This window comes from Dermacentor variabilis, unplaced genomic scaffold (genome assembly GCF_050947875.1).
Source record: "Dermacentor variabilis isolate Ectoservices unplaced genomic scaffold, ASM5094787v1 scaffold_12, whole genome shotgun sequence".
Lineage (NCBI taxonomy): Eukaryota > Metazoa > Arthropoda > Arachnida > Ixodida > Ixodidae > Dermacentor > Dermacentor variabilis.
In genome coordinates, this window is record NW_027460280.1 from 95,134 (window position 1) to 113,957 (window position 18,824).

An 18,824-nucleotide genomic window follows, 5' to 3' on the forward strand; every position below is an offset into this window, starting at 1 on the left:
TTGATTCTGCGACAATATATTATTAGTAGTTAAATACTGAAGGACATGTTTGTGAATTATGTGCTCTAAGAGTTTGCAACAAGTGCTTGTTAACGAGATAGGCCTGTAGTTGGAAATTAGTTGCTTATTACCCGATTTGAACACAGGAATTATGTTGGCGATTTTCCAAATGGCCGGTACAGTACATGTCTCTAATGACTACTCATTTTGGATTTTTCACGCAAGCAGTGGTGTAGCAACAGGGGGGGCCGTGGTCCCCAGGTGCAAGGGGCCAGTGGGGGGGGTGTCATATACGTCTGAAGACACTCGGAACTTGTTGATATCCTCACCTTCCTCGACTACAAACGGGGCAGGGGGGGGGGGGTGACAGAAGACCTATGGGCCCCGGGTGTCAGATGACCTAGCTACGCCACTGCGCGCGAGTCATCTAAAGGCGTCAGAGAAGGCAGTGTGGCGCGCGATACCCCCCCGCCAAGAAAGAATGAAAGCGAAGCCCGGCGGACGCGCGTGCCATCGCAGCCACTGCGTAAAACAACGGCCCAGATGCGACTGAGCAGAGAAAACGACGCCCAGTGGACGTTTAGTCTAAGAGCACCATAACCACGTCAGGCAAAGCTACATGTCAGGCCAGCAGACATGATGGGACGCGCATGCGCACCGCTGCTCTAGTGGCCCTCTCGACAGCAGACACTGCGTCAGCAGACGGCGCGTCGATGCAGTTTGGCACGCGCTCCCATGGTCCGTATACTTTTGCTCACAGGTGTACATAGAACATGCTGATGATGATGAGGAGGAGGCAAAAGACAAACGAGGCGTACAAAAACAAAGTTCACAAGAGGGGTTCAGAAACTTTGGCTACAGGAATTATTCATGTTCTTTTCCCTTTTTTTTTAAAACATGGGTAGGACATTAGGCAATAAAATAATAAGAGCTGGGTGGAGCAGCCCACCGCCCCGTACCAAAGGGGAGCTCATCGAATGCACCCAGGAGAGGCGCAGCGGGGGCACAAGTGGTGCGACGTCATTGCTCTCCAACAAAAACCTGCGCGCTCGCTTCGGCAGTCCTCTTTCTCGCAGCGGAAAAAAAAAAATATGCATGGCTCTGCTATCGCAAACACCAGAGACCGGCAGAGCTGGGCGAAGCCCAGCAAAAGTTAGACTAAGCGTGCGGTTTGGCACTACTTTACTGGCCTTCACCCCAGCTCCGCTGGTCTCTGGTGTTTGCAACCACACATAATTTTTTTTATGTATTGTGTTGCGCTCATTGATTTCGAGCATCACAGCATAGTGACGGGCCTAAGGTCATTAGGCACTGGATTACCTGTTCTGTCCCCCGAGTTGACGTTGGTTGTTGTGCACCCCTTTAAAAAAAAAGCGTGGAATACCAGTGACGGCAATGACCTCTCATCTGCGGCAATGCGAGCTGCCCATGAGTGAGCAGCCTGCGTGGTTTTAATAAAGAACTGTTACGAAAGTGCATTGTATGATGACATGATGCACACTTTTTTCCTCTTCGCAGTCCTAAAATTACATCCTGTGTTGGTTTTCTAGAGCTGGCAAAGAAACACTAATTCCAAGTCAGGCTTTATTCTGCTTAGCGTCAACATTCTGCCTGGTGCGCTGCCAGAGGCGGTACACGAGCTCGGTGTCCAGGTCGGGGTGGCCCAGCAGCGGCGGGCCGCCGTCACGCAGCCAGGCACGGGCATCGCGGGCATCACGCGCCAAGCGCGGCCCAAGGTCAATGTGCTCGATGCCCAGGCGCTGTGCCAGGATGCCCGTGACAAGCACGTCGTCGACCCAGAAGTAGGGAACGTCGGCCGAGGCCCGGTATAGCTCACGCACCACGTCGGGCGACATGAAGATGGCCCAACCGGAGCAGTAGGGCGGGTAGCGGTGCGGCCGGTACTCGCGGAAGCTGACGCGCCACTTGCTGCGCTGGCTGCGCTTCACGTACGGCCGCCGGATGAGGCCGCACATGAGCAACCGAGCCGGGGCACGGGGCTCCAGCTGTGCGCTCACCTGAAACAGGTCCATGAACACGTCGTCGTCCGTCTTGAGCACATAACGCGCCTGGCCACAGCGGCTCGCGACCCACTTGAGCCCCATCACGTGCTTGTACGTCAGGTTGTGGTAGCTGTCCACGAAGTTGCCCATGACCAAGTCGCCGTGCGCGGCGCTCTCGGCGCGCAGGGCGCCCTCCAGGCCGGCCGCCTGGCCCACGAGGAAGACGAGCGCCATGGCGCGCGCCGTGGCCGCGGCCAGGGCGCTCGCGTTGCCCCACGTCTCGCGAATGGCGCGCCGCCGGCCGAAGTGCGCCGGCGCAGAGTGCACGAACACGGCCAAAAACAGGTCGCGATGGCTGCGGCAGCGGCTGCTGTCCAGCACAAACGCAAAGTCGCGCCGGTCCACAAGCCGGCCGGGCTCGTCCGACACGTTGCCTGCCACACCGCGCGGACCGGGCTCCTGCGGCGGCGGCGGGGGCGACGACCAGCGAGACCACACGGCCACCGATGCCAGCAGCAGCAGCAGCAGGCCTGAGCGCCGCTCCCGTACTACGCGCGGAGCAAGCATGCTCCTCCTGAAACAAAACACCATCATGCGTGTCTTGGCCGAGTGCGCAGGCTCCCGATTTCCATTCGCAACAGGGCAGCTAGCCTCTGATCCAGGCACGTCACGAGGATTTCTTTCCTGGGACGGGTACCTTTACTAGTACAAATATGAATAACGCCCGTCATTCGCCACAAAGACGCATAAACCCGCAAAAAATAACTGAAATAAGGTGAATCTCACAGGTACGCCTGTGAGATACTTCTCCTTTACTTGGCAAACAAGGAACCACATCAAATGGACTCGCGCTGGAAAGAAGCGCAGGAAGAACACTGCCAAGAACAAGTAAACAAGCGAAAGTGTAAAATTAAGATTTCTATAGTAGCATACAACTTTGAAAAAAAGAACAGTTCGCAACCAAGGCACACAACTGTGCGGGGTTATGTTACTCCTCCAGCCAATCACAGAAGCGAACAAAGGGTAGGTTCGATTTGCCTGCACCAGTTGAACCAGTTCGCGAGGTGCTGCACCCTGCCATTAGTTTCAGCGGTGCAGCAATGGCGCCCGCATAACCACGCCGTTCGTTTCAAAAGGTGCAGGAAAGCTGCAACGCTGGCTCATGATTTTGCTACACCCACTCCACTGTCGGTGCCGACTTGGTGCAGGCATACAGGTGCGAAGCCGCAGCGCAGCAGACGACGCAGCACACGGGCGCGAGGACCGTTAAAACCCCGCTTACGCACGTCTGATGTGTCTACGCAACTGAGGTGTGTATTTACGCCCCAGAAACCGATCATATCTGCAGTTCAGGACCTCTCAAACTTACGCACTCCATGCACATTAGTCTGAGATAGCATAACGCCTACACTGCGTCTGCACCTTTGCATTCGTTTCGAGTGTTTGGCTGGGCCTGCCCCTCCAGAATCGAGCTGCACAGTTTCTGCACTTCTCGTGAACCGCCGTGAACTGGTTCACAGTGGTGCAGGTGAATCGAACAGACCCAAAATCGTCGTCTTGTTGCTTTTTCAAAATGGCGTCATACTTTATAGCTCCGGAGCGTGTGCTGTTCTTGAAGACGTGTTTTCTTCAACGGAAGCAATGAGGTGTACAACAGAGTGTATACAAAGTGTATGGAGTCTGAGCATTTCATTCTTCGAAAGTCTACCTGCCGTGGTTGCTTAGTAGCTATGGTGTTGGGCTGCTAAGCAAGAGGTAGCAGGATCGAATCCCGGCCACGGCAGCCGCATTTTTGATGGGGGCGAAATGCGAAAACACCCGTCTACGTAGATTTAGGCGCACGTTAAAGAACCCCAGTTGATCCAAATTGCCGGAGTACCCCACCACGGCGTGCCTCATAATCTGATTGTGGTGTTGGTATGTAAAACTCCATAATTAATTAAATCTTCTAAAGTCTGTGGTACAGTTAATTTCACTGCTGAACCCGTTTTACTCATAAATTTCATTGCCAACTCAAGTGAAACTTGACAATAAATTAGGTTTTCGTCATTCCACTACAATGGGCGAGGGAAAACGTACAAAATTACGCGCTAATAATTTTATTTTTGTGGTTGCCGCCTTATTTGTGTAACGGGAAAAGTTTGAAGTACGAATTATTTGCCGCGTCGCTTAGTAACAGTGGCTGGCAGTTATGAGGGCGCAGGCGGGGCTTCACTGCAGACTTAAGTTGTATCCGACTATATTAGCCTAGACTTAGACTCATTACACTAGTTGTATCCGACTATAGTAGCATTTTTTGAATCAGCTCTGGAAGAACTATAGAGATTTATATATTTGCAAGGGATTACATATATCTTCAGGAGGTGCAGCATGGCGTAGAGATAGAACATCCGCCTCGCATGCAAGAGGACCGTAGTTCGAATTCTGCTGCAGCGCAATTTTCCACCGGATTAAAAAAAAAATATCCACGTGTTGATAAAATTGCATAAACAGGCCTGGAGTGTGGCCTGATCCCGGTTACCAGAAACGTTAACGCACTCCCTCACCAGAGCAGGATTGGCCACCCTGGTGCAGTACTTGGCCACAACCTCCGATATGAACACAACAATCAAACCACGGCCCTCAGTCCCCAGCAGCTGTGAAGCACCTCACCACGGCGGCGGTCAGACCTGCGATGCAGCAGAGGGTGCTAAGAATCCCTGGCTCCGGACAGGCCGCCATTGGAATCTGAACCTGGCAACGTTTAACGCTAGAACATTATCTAGTGAGGCGAGTCTAGCAGTGCTATTGGAGGAATTAGAGGGCAGTAAATGGGATATAGTACGGCTCAGTGAAGTTAGGAGGCCAAAAGAAGCATATGCAGTTCTAAAAAGCGGGCACGTCCTGTGCTACCGGGGCTTAGCGGAGAGACGAGAACTAGGAGTCGGATTCCTGATTAATAAGGATATAGCTGGTAACATACAGGAATTCTATAGCATCAACGAGAGGGTGGCAGGTCTTGTTATGAGACTTAATAAGAGGTACAAATTGAAGGTCGTACAGGTCTACGCCCCTACAACCTGTCATGATGACCAGGAAGTCGAAAGCTTCAATGAAGATGTGGAATTGGCGATGGGTAAAGTGAAAACACAATACACTATACTGATGGGCAACTCCAATGCCAAGGTAGGCAAAAAGCAGGCTGGAGACAAGTCAATGGGGGAATATGGCATAGGCACTAGGAATAGCAGGGGAGAGCTATTAGTAGACTTTGCAGAACAGAATAATATGCGGACAATGAATACCTTCTTTCGCAAGCGGGATAGCCGAAAGTGGACGTGGAGGAGCCCGAACGGCGAGACTAGAAATTAAACAGACTTTATACTCTGCGCTAACCCTGGCATCATACAAGATGTGGACGTGCTCGGCAAGGTGCGCTGCAGTGACCATAGGATGGTAAGAACTCGAATTAACGTAAACCTGAGGAGGGAACGGAAGAAACTGGTACATAAGAAGCCCATCAATGAGTTTGCGGTAAGAGGGAAAATTGAGCAATTCCAGATCAAGCTACAGAACAGGTATTCGGCTTTAACTCGGGAAGAGGACCTTAGTGTTGAAGCGATGAACGACAATCTTGTGGGCATGATTAAGGAGTGTGCAATAGAAGTTGGTGGTAACTCCGTTGGACAGGATACCAGTAAGCTATCGCAGGAGACGAAAGATCTGATCAAGAAAGGCCAATGTATGAAAGCCTCTAACCCTACAGCTAGAATAGAACTGGCAGAACTTTCGAAGTTAATCAACAAGCTTAAGACAGCTGACATAAGGAAATATAATATGGATAGAATTGAACAAGCTCTCAGGAACGGAGGAAGCCTAAAAGCAGTGAAGAAGAAACTAGGAACACGTAAGAATCAGATGTATGTGTTAAGAGACAAAGCCGGCAATATCATTACTAATATGGATGGGATCGTTCAAGTGGCTGAGGAGTTCTATAGAGATTTATACAATACCAGTGGCACCCACGACCATAATGACAGAGAGAATAGTCTAGAGGAATTTGAAATCCTACAAGTAACGCCGGAAGAAGCAGAGAAAGCCTTGGGAGCTACGCAAAGGGGGAAGGCAGCTGGGGAGGATCAGGTAACAGCAGATTTGTTGAAGGATGGTGGGCAGATTATTCTAGAAAAACTGGCCACCCTGTATACGCAATGCCTCATGACCTTGAATGTACCAGAATCTTGGAAGAACGCTAACATATTCCTAATCCATAAGAAAGGGGACGCCAAAGACTTGAAAAATTATAGACCGATCAGCTTACTGTCCGTTGCCTACAAACTATTTGCTAAGGTAATCGCAAATAGAATCAGGAACACCTTAGACTTCTGTCAACCAACGGACCAGGCAGGATTCCGTAAACGCTACTCAACAATAGACCATATTCACACTATCAATCAAGTGATAGAGAAATGTGCAGAATATAACCAACCCTTATATATAGCTTTCATTGATTACGAGAAAGCGTTTGATTCTGTCGGAACCTCAGCAGTCATGGAGGCATTATGGAATCAGGGTGTAGACGAGCCGTATGTAAAAATACTGAAAGATATCTACAGCGGCTCCATAGCCACCGTAGTCCTTCATAAAGAAAGCAATAAAATTCCTATAAAGAAAGGCATCAGGCAGGGACATACGATCTCTCCAATGCTATTCACAGCGTGTTTACAGGAGGTATTCAGAGACCTGGAGTGGGAAGAACAGGGGATAAAAGTTAATGGAGAATACCTTAGTAACTTGCAATTCCCTGATGATATTGCCTTGCTTAGTAACTCAGGGGACCAATTGCAATGCATGCTCACTGACCTGGAGAGGCAAAGCAGAAGGGTGGGTCTGAAAATTAATCTGCAGAAAACTAAAGTATTGTTTAACAGTCTCGGAAGAGAACAGCAGTTTACGATAGGTAACGAGGCACTGGAAGTGGTAAGGGAATACATCTACTTAGGGGAGGTAGTGACGGCGGATCCGGATCATGAGACGGAAATAATCAGAAGAATAAGAATGGGCTGCGGTGTGTTTGGCAGGCATTGTCAGATCATGAACAGCAGGTTGCCATTATCCCTCAAGAGAAAAGTGTACAATAGCTATGTCTTACCAGTACTCGCCTACGGGGCAGAAACCTGGAGGCTTACGAAAAGGGTTCTACTTAAATTGAGCACGACACAACGAGCTATGGAAAGAAGAATGATAGGTGTAACGTTAAGGTATAAGACAAGAGCAGATTGGGTGAGGGAACAAACGTGAGTTAATGACATCTTAGTTGAAATCAAGGAAAAGAAATGGGCATGAGCAGGACGTGTAATGAGGAGGGAAGATAACCAATGGTCATTAAGCGTTACAGACTGAATTCCAAGGGAAGGGAAGCGTAGCAGCAGGCGGCAGAAAGTTAAGTGGGCAGATGAGATTTGGATGCCTCGTTTACTGCTCTATCAAGTGCCAAAACCGACTCGTATTGTCATTTGGGAAATTGCGTAACGATGCGTGGCCGCCAGTCCCATACAGCCGCGTAGACCGCAGGACGCTGCTGTTCTAGACTTACTGTGCCCACCGCCGAATGTTAGAGAAACACCCACAAAAGCACACCAGAGAATTGGCTACGTCAGGCGGCTCGACTGATAACTGGAGAAGAGTCATTCAAAACACACAAAATCATTCTCCACTTCCGGTGGCGTTTTCTCTACTTCCTTTTTAAATAAAAAAATGTTGATCCGTAAATATTTTCATAAACAATGGCTAAATTTGTTAATTTTCGCTTTTCCTTCCTGTCTGGCTGTTTCCTTGCCTCTCTACCTTAGTACATATATCGTCTAATTTCTCAACTGCTTGCGACTCTTGTTTTCAGTTGCCAATTTTGCACGAAAAGTGCTGTAGAGTTAGGGAAAACCCAGACGAGGTTACGGGTTACAGTCATATTGCTTATGGGTTTAAGGGTTTCAGCAGTGTTTGATGATGGACGCTGTTTTGTATTATTTTATTTTCCATCTTCATCATCATCATCAGCCTAGTTACGCCCACTGCAGGGCAAAGGCCTCTCCCATACTTCTCCAACTACCCCGGTCATGTACTAATTGTGGCCATGTTGTCCCTGCAAACGTCTTAATGTCATCCGCCCACCTAACTTTCTGCCGCCCCCTGCTACGCATCCCTTCCCTTGGAATCCAGTCCGTAACCCTTAGTGACCATCGGTTATCTTCCCTCCTCATTACATGTCCGGCCCATGCCCATTTCTTTTTCTTGATTTCAACTAAGATGTCGTTTACCCGCGTTTGTTGCCTCACCCAATCTGCTCTTTTCTTATCCCTTAACGTTACACCCATCATTCTTTTTTCCATAGCTCGTTGCGTCGTTCTCAATTTGAGTAAACCCTTTTCGTAAGCCTCCAGGTTTTTGCCCTGTAGGCGAGTACTGGTAAGACATAGCTATTGTACACTTTTCTCTTGAGGGATAATGGCAACCTGCTGTTCATGATCTGACAATGCCTGCCAAACACACCCCAGCCCATTCTTATTCTTCTGATTATTTCCGTCTCGTGATCCGGATCCGCAGTCACTACCTGCCCTAAGTAGATGTATTCCCTTACCACTTCCAGTGCCTCGCTACCTATTGTAAATTGCTGTTCTCTTCCAAGACTGTTAAACATTACTTTAGTTTTCTGCAGATTAATTTTTAGACCCACTCTTCTGCTTTGCCTCTCCAGGTCAGTGAGCATGCATTGCAATTGGTCCCCTGAGTTACTAAGCAAGGCAATATCATCAGCGAATAGGAAGGTACTAAAGTATTCTCCATCAACTTTTATCCCCAATTCTTCCCACTCCAGGTCTCCGAATACCTCCTGTAAACATGCTGTGAATAGCATTGGAGAGATTGTATATCCCTGCCTGACGCCTTTCTTTATTGGGATTTTGTTGCTTTCTTTATGGAGGACTACGGTGGCTGTGGAGCCGCTATAGATATCTTTCAGTATTTTTACATACGGCTCGTCCACACCCTGGTTCCGTAATGCCTCCATGACTGCTGAGGTTTCGACAGAATCAAACACTTTCTCGTAATCAATGAAAGCTATATATAAGGGTTGGTTATATTCTGCACATTTCTCTATCACTTGATTGATAGTGTGAATATGGTCTATTGTTGAGTAGCGTTTACGGAATCCTGCCTGGTCCGTTGGTTGACAGAAGTCTAAGGTGTTCCTGATTCTATTTGCGATTACCTTAGTAAATACTTTGTAGGCAACGGACAGTAAGCTGATCGGTCTATAATTTTTCAAGTCTTTGGCGTCCCCTTTCTTATGGATTAGGATTATGTTAGCGTTCTTCCAAGATTCCGGTACGCTCGAGGTTATGAGGCATTGCGTATACAGGGTGGCCAGTTTCTCTAGAACAATCTGACCACCATCCTTCAACAAATCTGCTGTTACCTGGTCCTCCCCAGCTGCCTTCCCCCTTTGCATAGCTCCTAAGGCTTTCTTTACTTCTTCTGGCGTTACCTGTGGGATTTCGAATTCCTCTAGGCTATTCTCTATTCCACTATCGTCGTGGGTGCCACTGGTACTGTATAAATCTCTATAGAACTTTTCAGCCACTTGAACTATCTCATCCGTATTAGTAACGATATTGCCGGCTTTGTCTCTTAACGCACACATCTGATTCTTGCCTATTCCTAGTTTCTTCTTCACTGTTTTTAGGCTTCCTCCGTTCCTGAGAGCCTGTTCAATTCTATCCATATTATAGTTCCTGATGTCCGCTGTCTTATGCTTGTTGATTAACTTAGAAAGTTCTGCCAGTTCTATTCTAGCTGTAGGGTTAGAGGCTTTCATACATTGGCATTTCTTGATCAGATCTTTCGTCTCCTGCGATAGCTTACTGGTTTCCTGTCTAACGGCGTTACCACCGACTTCTATTGCGCACTCCTTAATGATGCCCATGAGATAGTCGTTCATTGCTTCAACACTAAGGTCCTCTTCCCGAGTTAAAGCCGAATACCTGTTCTGTAGCTTGATCCGGAATTCCTCTAGTTTCCCTCTTACCGCTAACTCATTGATTGGCTTCTTGTGTACCAGTTTCTTCCGTTCCCTCCTCTAGCCTAGGCTAATTCGAGTTCTTACCATCCTATGGTCACTGCAGCGTACCTTGCCGAGCACGTCTACATCTTGTATGATGCCAGGGTTCGCGCAGAGTATGAAGTAGATTTCATTTCTAGTCTCACCATTCGGACTCCTCCACGTCCACTTTCGACTAACCCGCTTGCGGAAAAAGGTGTTCATTATCCGCATATTATTCTGTTCTGCAAACTCTACTAATAATTCTCCTCTGCTATTCCTAGAGCCTATGCCATATTCCCCCACTGACTTGTCTCCAGCCTGCTTCTTGCCTACCCTGGCATTGAAGTCGCCCATCAGTATAGTGTATTTTGTTTTGACTTTACCCATCGCCAATTCCACGTCTTCATAAAAGCTTTCGACTTCCTGGTCATCATGACTGCATGTAGGGGCATAGACTTGTACCACCTTCAATTTGTACCTCTTATTAAGTTTCACAACAAGACCTGCCACCCTCTCGTTAATGCTATAGAATTCCTGTATGTTACCAGCTATTTCCTTATTAATCAGGAATCCGACTCCTAGTTCTCGTCTCTCCGCTAAGCCCCGGTAACACAGTACATGCCTGCTTTTTAGCACTGTATATGCTTCTTTTGTCCTCCTAACCTCACTGAGCCCTATTATATCCCATTTACTACCCTCTAATTCCTCCAATAACACTGCTAGACTCGCCTCACTAGATAGCGTTCTAACGTGAAACGTTGCCAGGTTCAGATTCCAATGGCGGCCTGTGGCGGCCATCTTACCTAACCTATATTGTGGGTATATGGTCTCGAGGATCTGCCAGCGTCGCGGCGAGCCTTCACTCGAGGAAATAATGAAGCAAAAGGAAAAGTTAAACGCAACCGGCGTTTTCTCCGGCTGCAACTCGTTCCTCGAACATATAGACCAGCTGACTACGAACCGAATCCCTTTCCTGGTCTGTGGATGAGTCTAAACAAAGAAGGCTGAACTAATGAATCAACAGCGATGCGCCTGACCGTTGAATAGGTGGCGACAACTAAACGCATCTCGAGTTAATCGCGCGGGCACCGAATCGATGAGAAAACTGGCCTTCACGCCCCAGGACATGCCGATAGCTACCGCCATATAAAAGTAGTGAAAAAGGCAGCAAACTGTTGACCGCCGAATAGCTGTCAAGTCTCAACATTGATTTTACGGCGCTTTAGGAACGTGTGTGAGGAGTGGTGGCATGGGTGGGGAGGGGGGTGGGTAGTCCGCTTAATTGCGGGGTGGGGGGGGGCGCCCCCTGGGTACGTGCCTGCTGTGATCATATACACCACTCTAGCCTATCTAAGGGGTGGGACCGCCTAGTCACTTTGGAGCAAGTAAAATTGCGTTTTCGAGGAGCTTGGAGCAGACAAAATTTCATTTTCGAGCAATACCATTTCATTTTGGACCACTATGGCCAATCTGAATTTTGGAGGAATAATGGAATATGGCAGCGCACTTGGAAACCACGACGACCCAACACGAGCGCTGTGCTGCAACTGTCTTAAGCAACGTCCTAAGGGCCCCTGAAACGGTTCGAACAAATTTTGTAGACGCGTATGGTACAGCTAAAGTTAATCATTCGCACCACAATTTGTGTGAAACGTCTCATATTAAGAGAGCTACGGACGATTACAAGTTACCCTTCTCCATAGTCATGCATTTTCTCCTCAACTAGTTCTCCTCAACTAGTTCACCGAGTGATCGGGGCTACGCTCCGCCTTCACTGGCTGTGCGTCATGATGGCACGTCGTGTCGTCGACTTCCGGTTCGCTAGGAGCGAGCGCTCAAAGCCTCTCCAAACTCACCGCCAGCTGCTCGGCAGTCGACCCGACGCGAGAGCTGTCAAAGCAGCGTGGGTTGCGAGCCTTCTGTCGCAGTGCCAAACGTGTCTGGCATTCCGGAAACCACAGGCGAGCTGGGCGTTTTGGCGGATGGCTCGGGGCATAAACTCAAGCTGATGAAGGAACTTTAGTGTAGACGTATGTGAGCAGCCTGATCGGGCTGCACCGTGCAGACTGTTCATATTTGCGCTTCTGCTCATCCCGTGAAACACGGTCAAATGACCAGGACCTGTCTCCTTGCGCTTGCGCTTACCCTAATACCAGACTAGCGAAACGCTATTGCGTTAGTAATCTTCCGCTGTAATGTGACAGGATCGTGCACCTACGTGCAATGTTAACCGGAGCGCAGTTATTTTTTTAAGGCATAGTTGAACAGATGGCCCGCAGAGCATAAAGGGTTTCCAAGATTATTTTATTTATGCAATACTATTTTCGTGCTGCTTTATTCAAAAGCCCGCCCACAAAAAAAAAAAAAGGCTCAACCCCAGGAATGAGAACGCATTCCGGGTACATGATGACAGGGAGCATGGCTTATATTGAAAAGTCACAGTGCTGCCCTCTTTTTCAGAGTTGATTCTTTGCCTTGATGTACCTTTGGCATCAAAGAGTTTGCTGTTCATGCGACCGCAAAAGTTCAACAAAATGTTAGCACTGCACCATAACACATCTCATGACAACTTCACTTGTGTGTCCTTCTTCATGTTCGGGACACAGGTATTTATTCCAGTCTAGATTAGGCTTTAAACGAATAATTTCAATTTCGAGACATTATTACATACAGTACCGCAGTCCACATATTTACAACACCTCAAATGAGTTTAGCAATGGAGATACAAAACATATTCGCGCAACTATCTACAAAGAAACAGCTGCCTTATTCCGCAGAGTTCCAGTTTTTTTCTTTGCCTCGGCATTGGCACCCAATATTCTGTCATTCACCTTGCGGAAACATGAACACATGATTTTCCGGCCCCGATTTTCGCCCACAGAGGGCGAAAAATCAACCGCGGCGCGTTCCAGCATAAGCGTGTAAGTGCAGCTACTGTAATTTGGTCACATACTTTAATTTGTATTTCTTCTGCTACGGGAGCTCAACGCGGCTCAATATTTGATCTATAAATGTACACATAACCGTCAAACATAGTTAACGTGTAACTTTCTGCAAAATAAACAGACAACTGTTTTTATTAACCTTACGTTGTTAAAGCCTGTGCATTATTACTTGAATAATGGTTTTGAGACCTCACTGACGTGTGATAAGCAGCACCCCACTGGTATCGATTGCAGTCTGTGCCGTTTATCGATTGAAATTGTACGGCGGTTATATTTGTGGACGGGGTGGTCGCTGCCTTTGTGCAGCATCACGCAAGTTCATCTTAATTAGCCAACAATAATATCTCCGCCAGTTTATGCATCCGACGATCGTGTTTAAAGACGGTGAATTTTATCAGCTGCGGTGTTTCACTGGCGTAATGGGTACATACACGGCTTCCGTTGTCAGTGGTCTGCTGCGTCTAGCCGCGTAATGACGAGTTGCTTGAAAAAAATGAGCTAGCTAGCGTAAAAATTCGTCGCTGGAACTGAGCACAGTCTGTCTGGAAACTACCCAAGAAAGTGGATTAACCTTGCAGCTTCTGGGTGCGTGCACCGGTGAGTCAAAAAACACTGCTTCGCATTTTCAACTTACAATTTCTTCGGGTGCAAGGCAGGTAAAACAGATTGCTGTAGTAATTTTTTTTTTCAAAGTGGAAAATCATAATAAAGTTAATGCTCTTCAAAGGCAATTCAAACAAGGCGCTTGTTATTTTCATATTTATACTTTTTGTGCGCAAACAAACAGGGACGAAGAATAGGGGCAACACAAGGACGAGCGCTCGTCCTTGTGTTGCCCCTATTCTTCGTCCCTGTTTGTTTGCGCACAAAAAGTATAAATATGAATATGTTCCAACTAGGCCGACTCGCAGTTATGCTTGTTATTTTGCCACGTTGCTAAAATTCCTACCATGGAGTACAGTATAAAATAAATAGTTTTGGCTGTGACTGCATGAATGATACATTGCAATAAATTCGCAGCAAATTAGTGCAAGTGTACTTCCGCTGATACAGTTGGATTATCATTTGATACATAATAAAATTACTGTGTTCATTACCTAGTAGCTGGCAACAAATTTAATCGAGGCTTCACAAAGCACAGCCCGCACAAGGACACCATTGAAAGAAATGCACACTCAAAACAGTGTTGCGTGTCATGGAGCGTTTTGTGCACTGTTCTTAGTCATACATGAATCACAAACTCACCCATGCTTCCATCATAGTAACTGAGGCTTTCATCTTTTGCCTCCAGCCTCCAACATGCTGCTCATATTTGATCACCACTTTGGACTCTATTGTCTCTGAATGTACAAGTCACCGGTGCATGTGTCACCACAGAGGCAGAATCCTCGCAGGTATGTTTCTGAATACTTCAACTAGAACTGTAATTTGTTCATTTATTGGACAAACGTTTGCTTCACCATTATTTGCTTCCATGTTTGTCGTGACTTCATGATTTCTCTTTTCAGGAAGAAGGACAAAAGAGAGATTATTAGTTTGCAAGCTGCCCACGCCAAGCCATAAGAAGCTCAACGGACACCATAATGACAACAGGTCCTCTTGCACTACGTGCCTCACCATGAAATGTTTGCGAGTTCACCAGATAGAGGGCTGTGAGCCCTATCAGGAAAGCAACAGTCTACAGTTTTGTATTGTACTGAGCGGGAATGCTAAAATTTGACATACACGCTTGCTTGATTTTAAGGGCATTTTATGACAATCAGAGAAGTAACAAGTTCAGTCACAACTTGTTTCTTTTCTCGTCATGTAGCAAGCTCCTACTTGGCAATGCACAAATTCTTTCATTTGCTATTTGAAAATCAGATTAACGGGCATTACCAACAAGTATCACATGCTCCTTCATAGCATTAATTTGTTACATGAAACTGCAAAGAATTTTAAAGCCTTCAAAACCGCTCAGTGCAATTTTGAGGAAATGATGCTTCATGTTCACTGAAACTCATGTTCACCGTGTTATTCTCTCGGGAGATTTTAACTTGCCAAGCATTGATTGGGGAACGATGTCGGTCAAAAGTGATAACGACAGCTTAGGGGAGGCCATGCTAGACATTGCATTTTCTTTTATTACAGTTAGTGGATACCTGTACTAGAATACAGGGTAATTCTGAAACAATCCTGGACCTCTTCTTTGTAAGTGGGACCATAAGTAGTCAAACTAAGTGCGATGTATTTCCCGGTATATCAGATCTCGAGGTTGTGTTACTGACAATAAATAATATGAATTGGAAAGACAGCTGTAACGCTGACCAATTCCGCAATTTCTCCCAAGCTGATGATGTCTCGATTATAGATACGCTTTTGTTTTGCTTTCATTCATTTTCAGAAAATATTGTAGACATGCAGGAACTATGGGAATGCTTTAAGAGTATTGTTAATGACTGCACTGAAAGATATGTACCAACTATTGTTAAGAAAAGAAAAAAGAATCCTTGGATTTCTAGGGAGATGCTGAGATTGAAAAGGCAGCTCAAGTGGTTAAAAAATAAAATGAAAAAATCAAGCAGTGCTTCACCAGATCAACAAGAGAAATTTCTCACCATTTCATCTAAACTTCGGATCCAACTATCTACTGAGAAACAATGTTACTATGCAGAATCATTGCCTAAATTCATGACAACGTCTCCAGACAGATTTTGGCGGGAGGTGTCACCGAAACATTACCAATGCGATGTATTTGAAGTTGATGGTATTCACTTGAATGATGAAGAAAGAATTGCTAACTTATTTAATGGGCACTTCCACTCCGTTTTTACTTCTGATAATGGTGTCTTACCTGTGTCTGAGAATATTTTGCCCCCTATTTCTGATGTGTCAATAAGCGAACAGGGTATATTCCACATGCTTTGAAAACTTGATGAAAAGAAAAGTTCAGGCCCAGACGATATACCCAACACTTTCCTAAAAAGGTATGCTGAATGGGTTTCGAAATACTTGTACACAGTGTTTTTACGTTCCTTAGAAGAAGGTCAACTCCCAAATGATTGTAAAACAGCCCGAGTAATACCACTTCATAAACATAGTGCCAAACAGTGTATAAAGAATTACCGTCCTGTCTCTTTAACCTCTAACACTTGCAAATTATAAGAGCACATAATACATAAACATATTGTGGATTTCTTAGATACACATAACATGTAAACAGAATGCTAGCATGGATTTCGGAAAGGGTACTCAACTTGTACACAGCTAGTTGCTACCATCCATGATTTTGCTGTATCTCTAAATAACGTAAAACAAATTGATCCAATTTTTATGGACTTTTCTAAAGCTTTCGACAAGGTATCACACAGTAAATTGTTATTTAAATTACATAGTCTGCTTAGAAACTCTCAACTTGTTAATTGGATTTCAGCATACTTGAACAATCGCCACCAGTTTGTTGCATTTAAAGGCCATCAATTTAACCAATTACCAGTGAAATCAGGTGTCCCACAGGGCTCGGTCCTAGGGCCACTTCTTTTTCTTACGTATATGAACGACATAGTACAAGACATCTGTCAAAATAAAATTGTACGCGGACAACTGTTGTCTATATACGAAGGTGAATGACCAATCGGATCATGCATTGTTAAACAATGATTTTCAACATGTTGCTTCATGATGTAAGCGGTGGCAGATGTGTATAAACTTCGACAAGACTGTTTTTATGCGGATCACTTGAAAGAAGAGGCCCTTAACGTTTCCTTACAATTTTAACAATGTGGTTCTGTGGAGTGCGAATACAAATGCCTTGGGCTATGAATTTCAAACAATCCTAGATGGAATAAACATATTCATTACGTTACAGCTAATGCTTATAGGAAGGTATTCCTTTTAAGAAGAACGTTAACTCTGGCTACTCCTGCTGTAAGAACATTAGCATACACATCCATTGTCCGCCCAGTCTTAGACTGTGCTGCTACATGGGACCCCTATGCAATAGGTAATATTCTGAAACTAGAGAATGTCCAAAAAAAAAAGCCGTAAAGTTCATTTATAACAATTTTCGACACAGTTCAGTTACTGAACTACAAGCTCGCACTACCTAAACCCGTTATCTGATAGAAACCGCTCATCACGTCTAAAATTTTTATATCAAATAGTTAAGGGGCACTATAATGTCGACGTTAGCGAATGGATTACCATTTTCTTCCGGTTATTCAACACACCAAAGACATGAACTAACAATAACACCTTTTCATTCTCATAATGACTCTTTCAAGTACAGTAAAACCTCATTAAACCGTACCCGCCTAAATAGAAGTTTCGTTTTATAAGCAGTAAAGTCAAATCCCAGACTCAGCGGCCATTGAACATACGTAATGTGTTTTGTATCCGCATAAATATCCACGAAAATAGCACTTTTGTCGCCCGAAGTAAATAAACACTGCACGTTTTTCCCCTTTCATCACACTCTCTCTTCCGTTTTTGACAGGTAAGTGGGCGACCTCATGCTATTTCGATTAAGCAGTAATACCGTTTAGTACGTACTTTTTCCGAGCTCCAGCCAACTACGGTTTAACGAGGTTTCACTGTATTCATTTTTCCCACAAACAGTCAGAGACTGGAATAACCTCAGCAGCTGCATCGTTCAGGCAGACTCTTTGTCAACTTTCGCATCCCTTCTTGATGGCTGAAACGTAATTGGTTCTTTTTATAGTGACTGTCTATATGATATCTGTGTTGATCGTTCCTGTGTTTCATTTTGCACATTTGATAAATGCTTTGCTTAAATTTTTTGGTGTTCTTTCTTGACTGTGACTTAGGCATGTACATATATTTTGTTTGCCATTATGTTGTGTTTTCTTTCGTGTATTGTATCCCACCCTGCTAAAATACCAGTGGGGGGTTGCAGTAAATAATAAAAATAATTATACCTCCGTCATGGTAAGTTGATATGCAACAAGGAAGTGCACGTGTGGGACGAGGTAAAAAAATCAGAGGTGTAAGGTGGCTAGTTTTCGTAAAGAAACAGATATTGCTGTCACTTTCGAGTATCCTGGTTGGTTCATCCGTCTAGAAGGAAAGTCGAGCAGCCACCAGGCGCAAAGGTGCCAACGCACCTAAGTGACAAGCCCAACAGCTGTTCCATTACGGCTTGTATCCTTTAATGCCCAAATTATTGTCAACAAGGCGACTGATTTTGAAACTCTCCTTTTTGTCCTCGATCCTCACATAGCATTGCTTACCAAGACTTGGTTACATGCTGACGTCATGGACAGCGAAATTGTGCCCCTGTCGTACAAAATTTTTAGATGTGATACACAGACTCGTCGCGGTGGAGTCGCGATAGTGGTTAAAGAACAAATAAAAGCAAACCAACTGCCAGGCATAGCAGGCAATGAAAGTTTGTTCTGCAAGGCCGAATTTCTTGGTAATAAGGTTGTTATTGGTGTGGTGCATCGGCCTCCGAATGCTGATCTTGTTTTCCTTGAGGAAGTTTGCAACTATGTACAGCGCTTCATGAGTGATCAAGCCAAATTTATTTTGGGTGGAGACTTCAACCTGCCTAACACTGACTGGGCCAATATGACAGCTACTGGCGGTCATAACAAACACTCTGAATTATTAATACTGCCTTCTTATGTGATGTGAACCAGATTGTTAATACACCTACTAGAGTTACTGCCACATCAAGCCACACTCTCGACTTATTATTTTTAAACTCTAAAATAGAGTGTTCCGAGGTCACTGTTATGGACAAAATCTCTGACCATAAACTTGTGTTTGTGACCATTCAATGATAAAAAAAAATAGCGG

The 18,824-nt window shown here is 45.6% G+C and overlaps 1 protein-coding gene across 4 annotated transcripts in view; it reads right to left on the minus strand.

Moving 5' to 3' along the window:
* Window positions 1–1,403: 1,403 nt before the first annotated feature.
* LOC142566090 (beta-1,3-galactosyltransferase 5-like) overlaps window positions 1,404–18,824 on the minus strand; it is a 92,364-nt gene continuing 74,943 nt past the window's right edge. For 2 of the 4 annotated variants that reach the window (XM_075676856.1, XM_075676854.1), the window contains 2 exons: window positions 16,262–16,302; window positions 1,404–2,577 (listed from right to left, as the gene is read on the minus strand). In XM_075676856.1, coding sequence (XP_075532971.1) covers window positions 1,578–2,570 — 993 coding nt within the window. In that variant the 5' untranslated portion in view covers window positions 2,571–2,577; window positions 16,262–16,302 and the 3' untranslated portion in view covers window positions 1,404–1,577. The remainder of the gene's footprint in view (window positions 2,578–16,261; window positions 16,303–18,824) is intronic. The other 2 variants (XM_075676855.1, XM_075676853.1) reach the window with 1 other exon arrangement.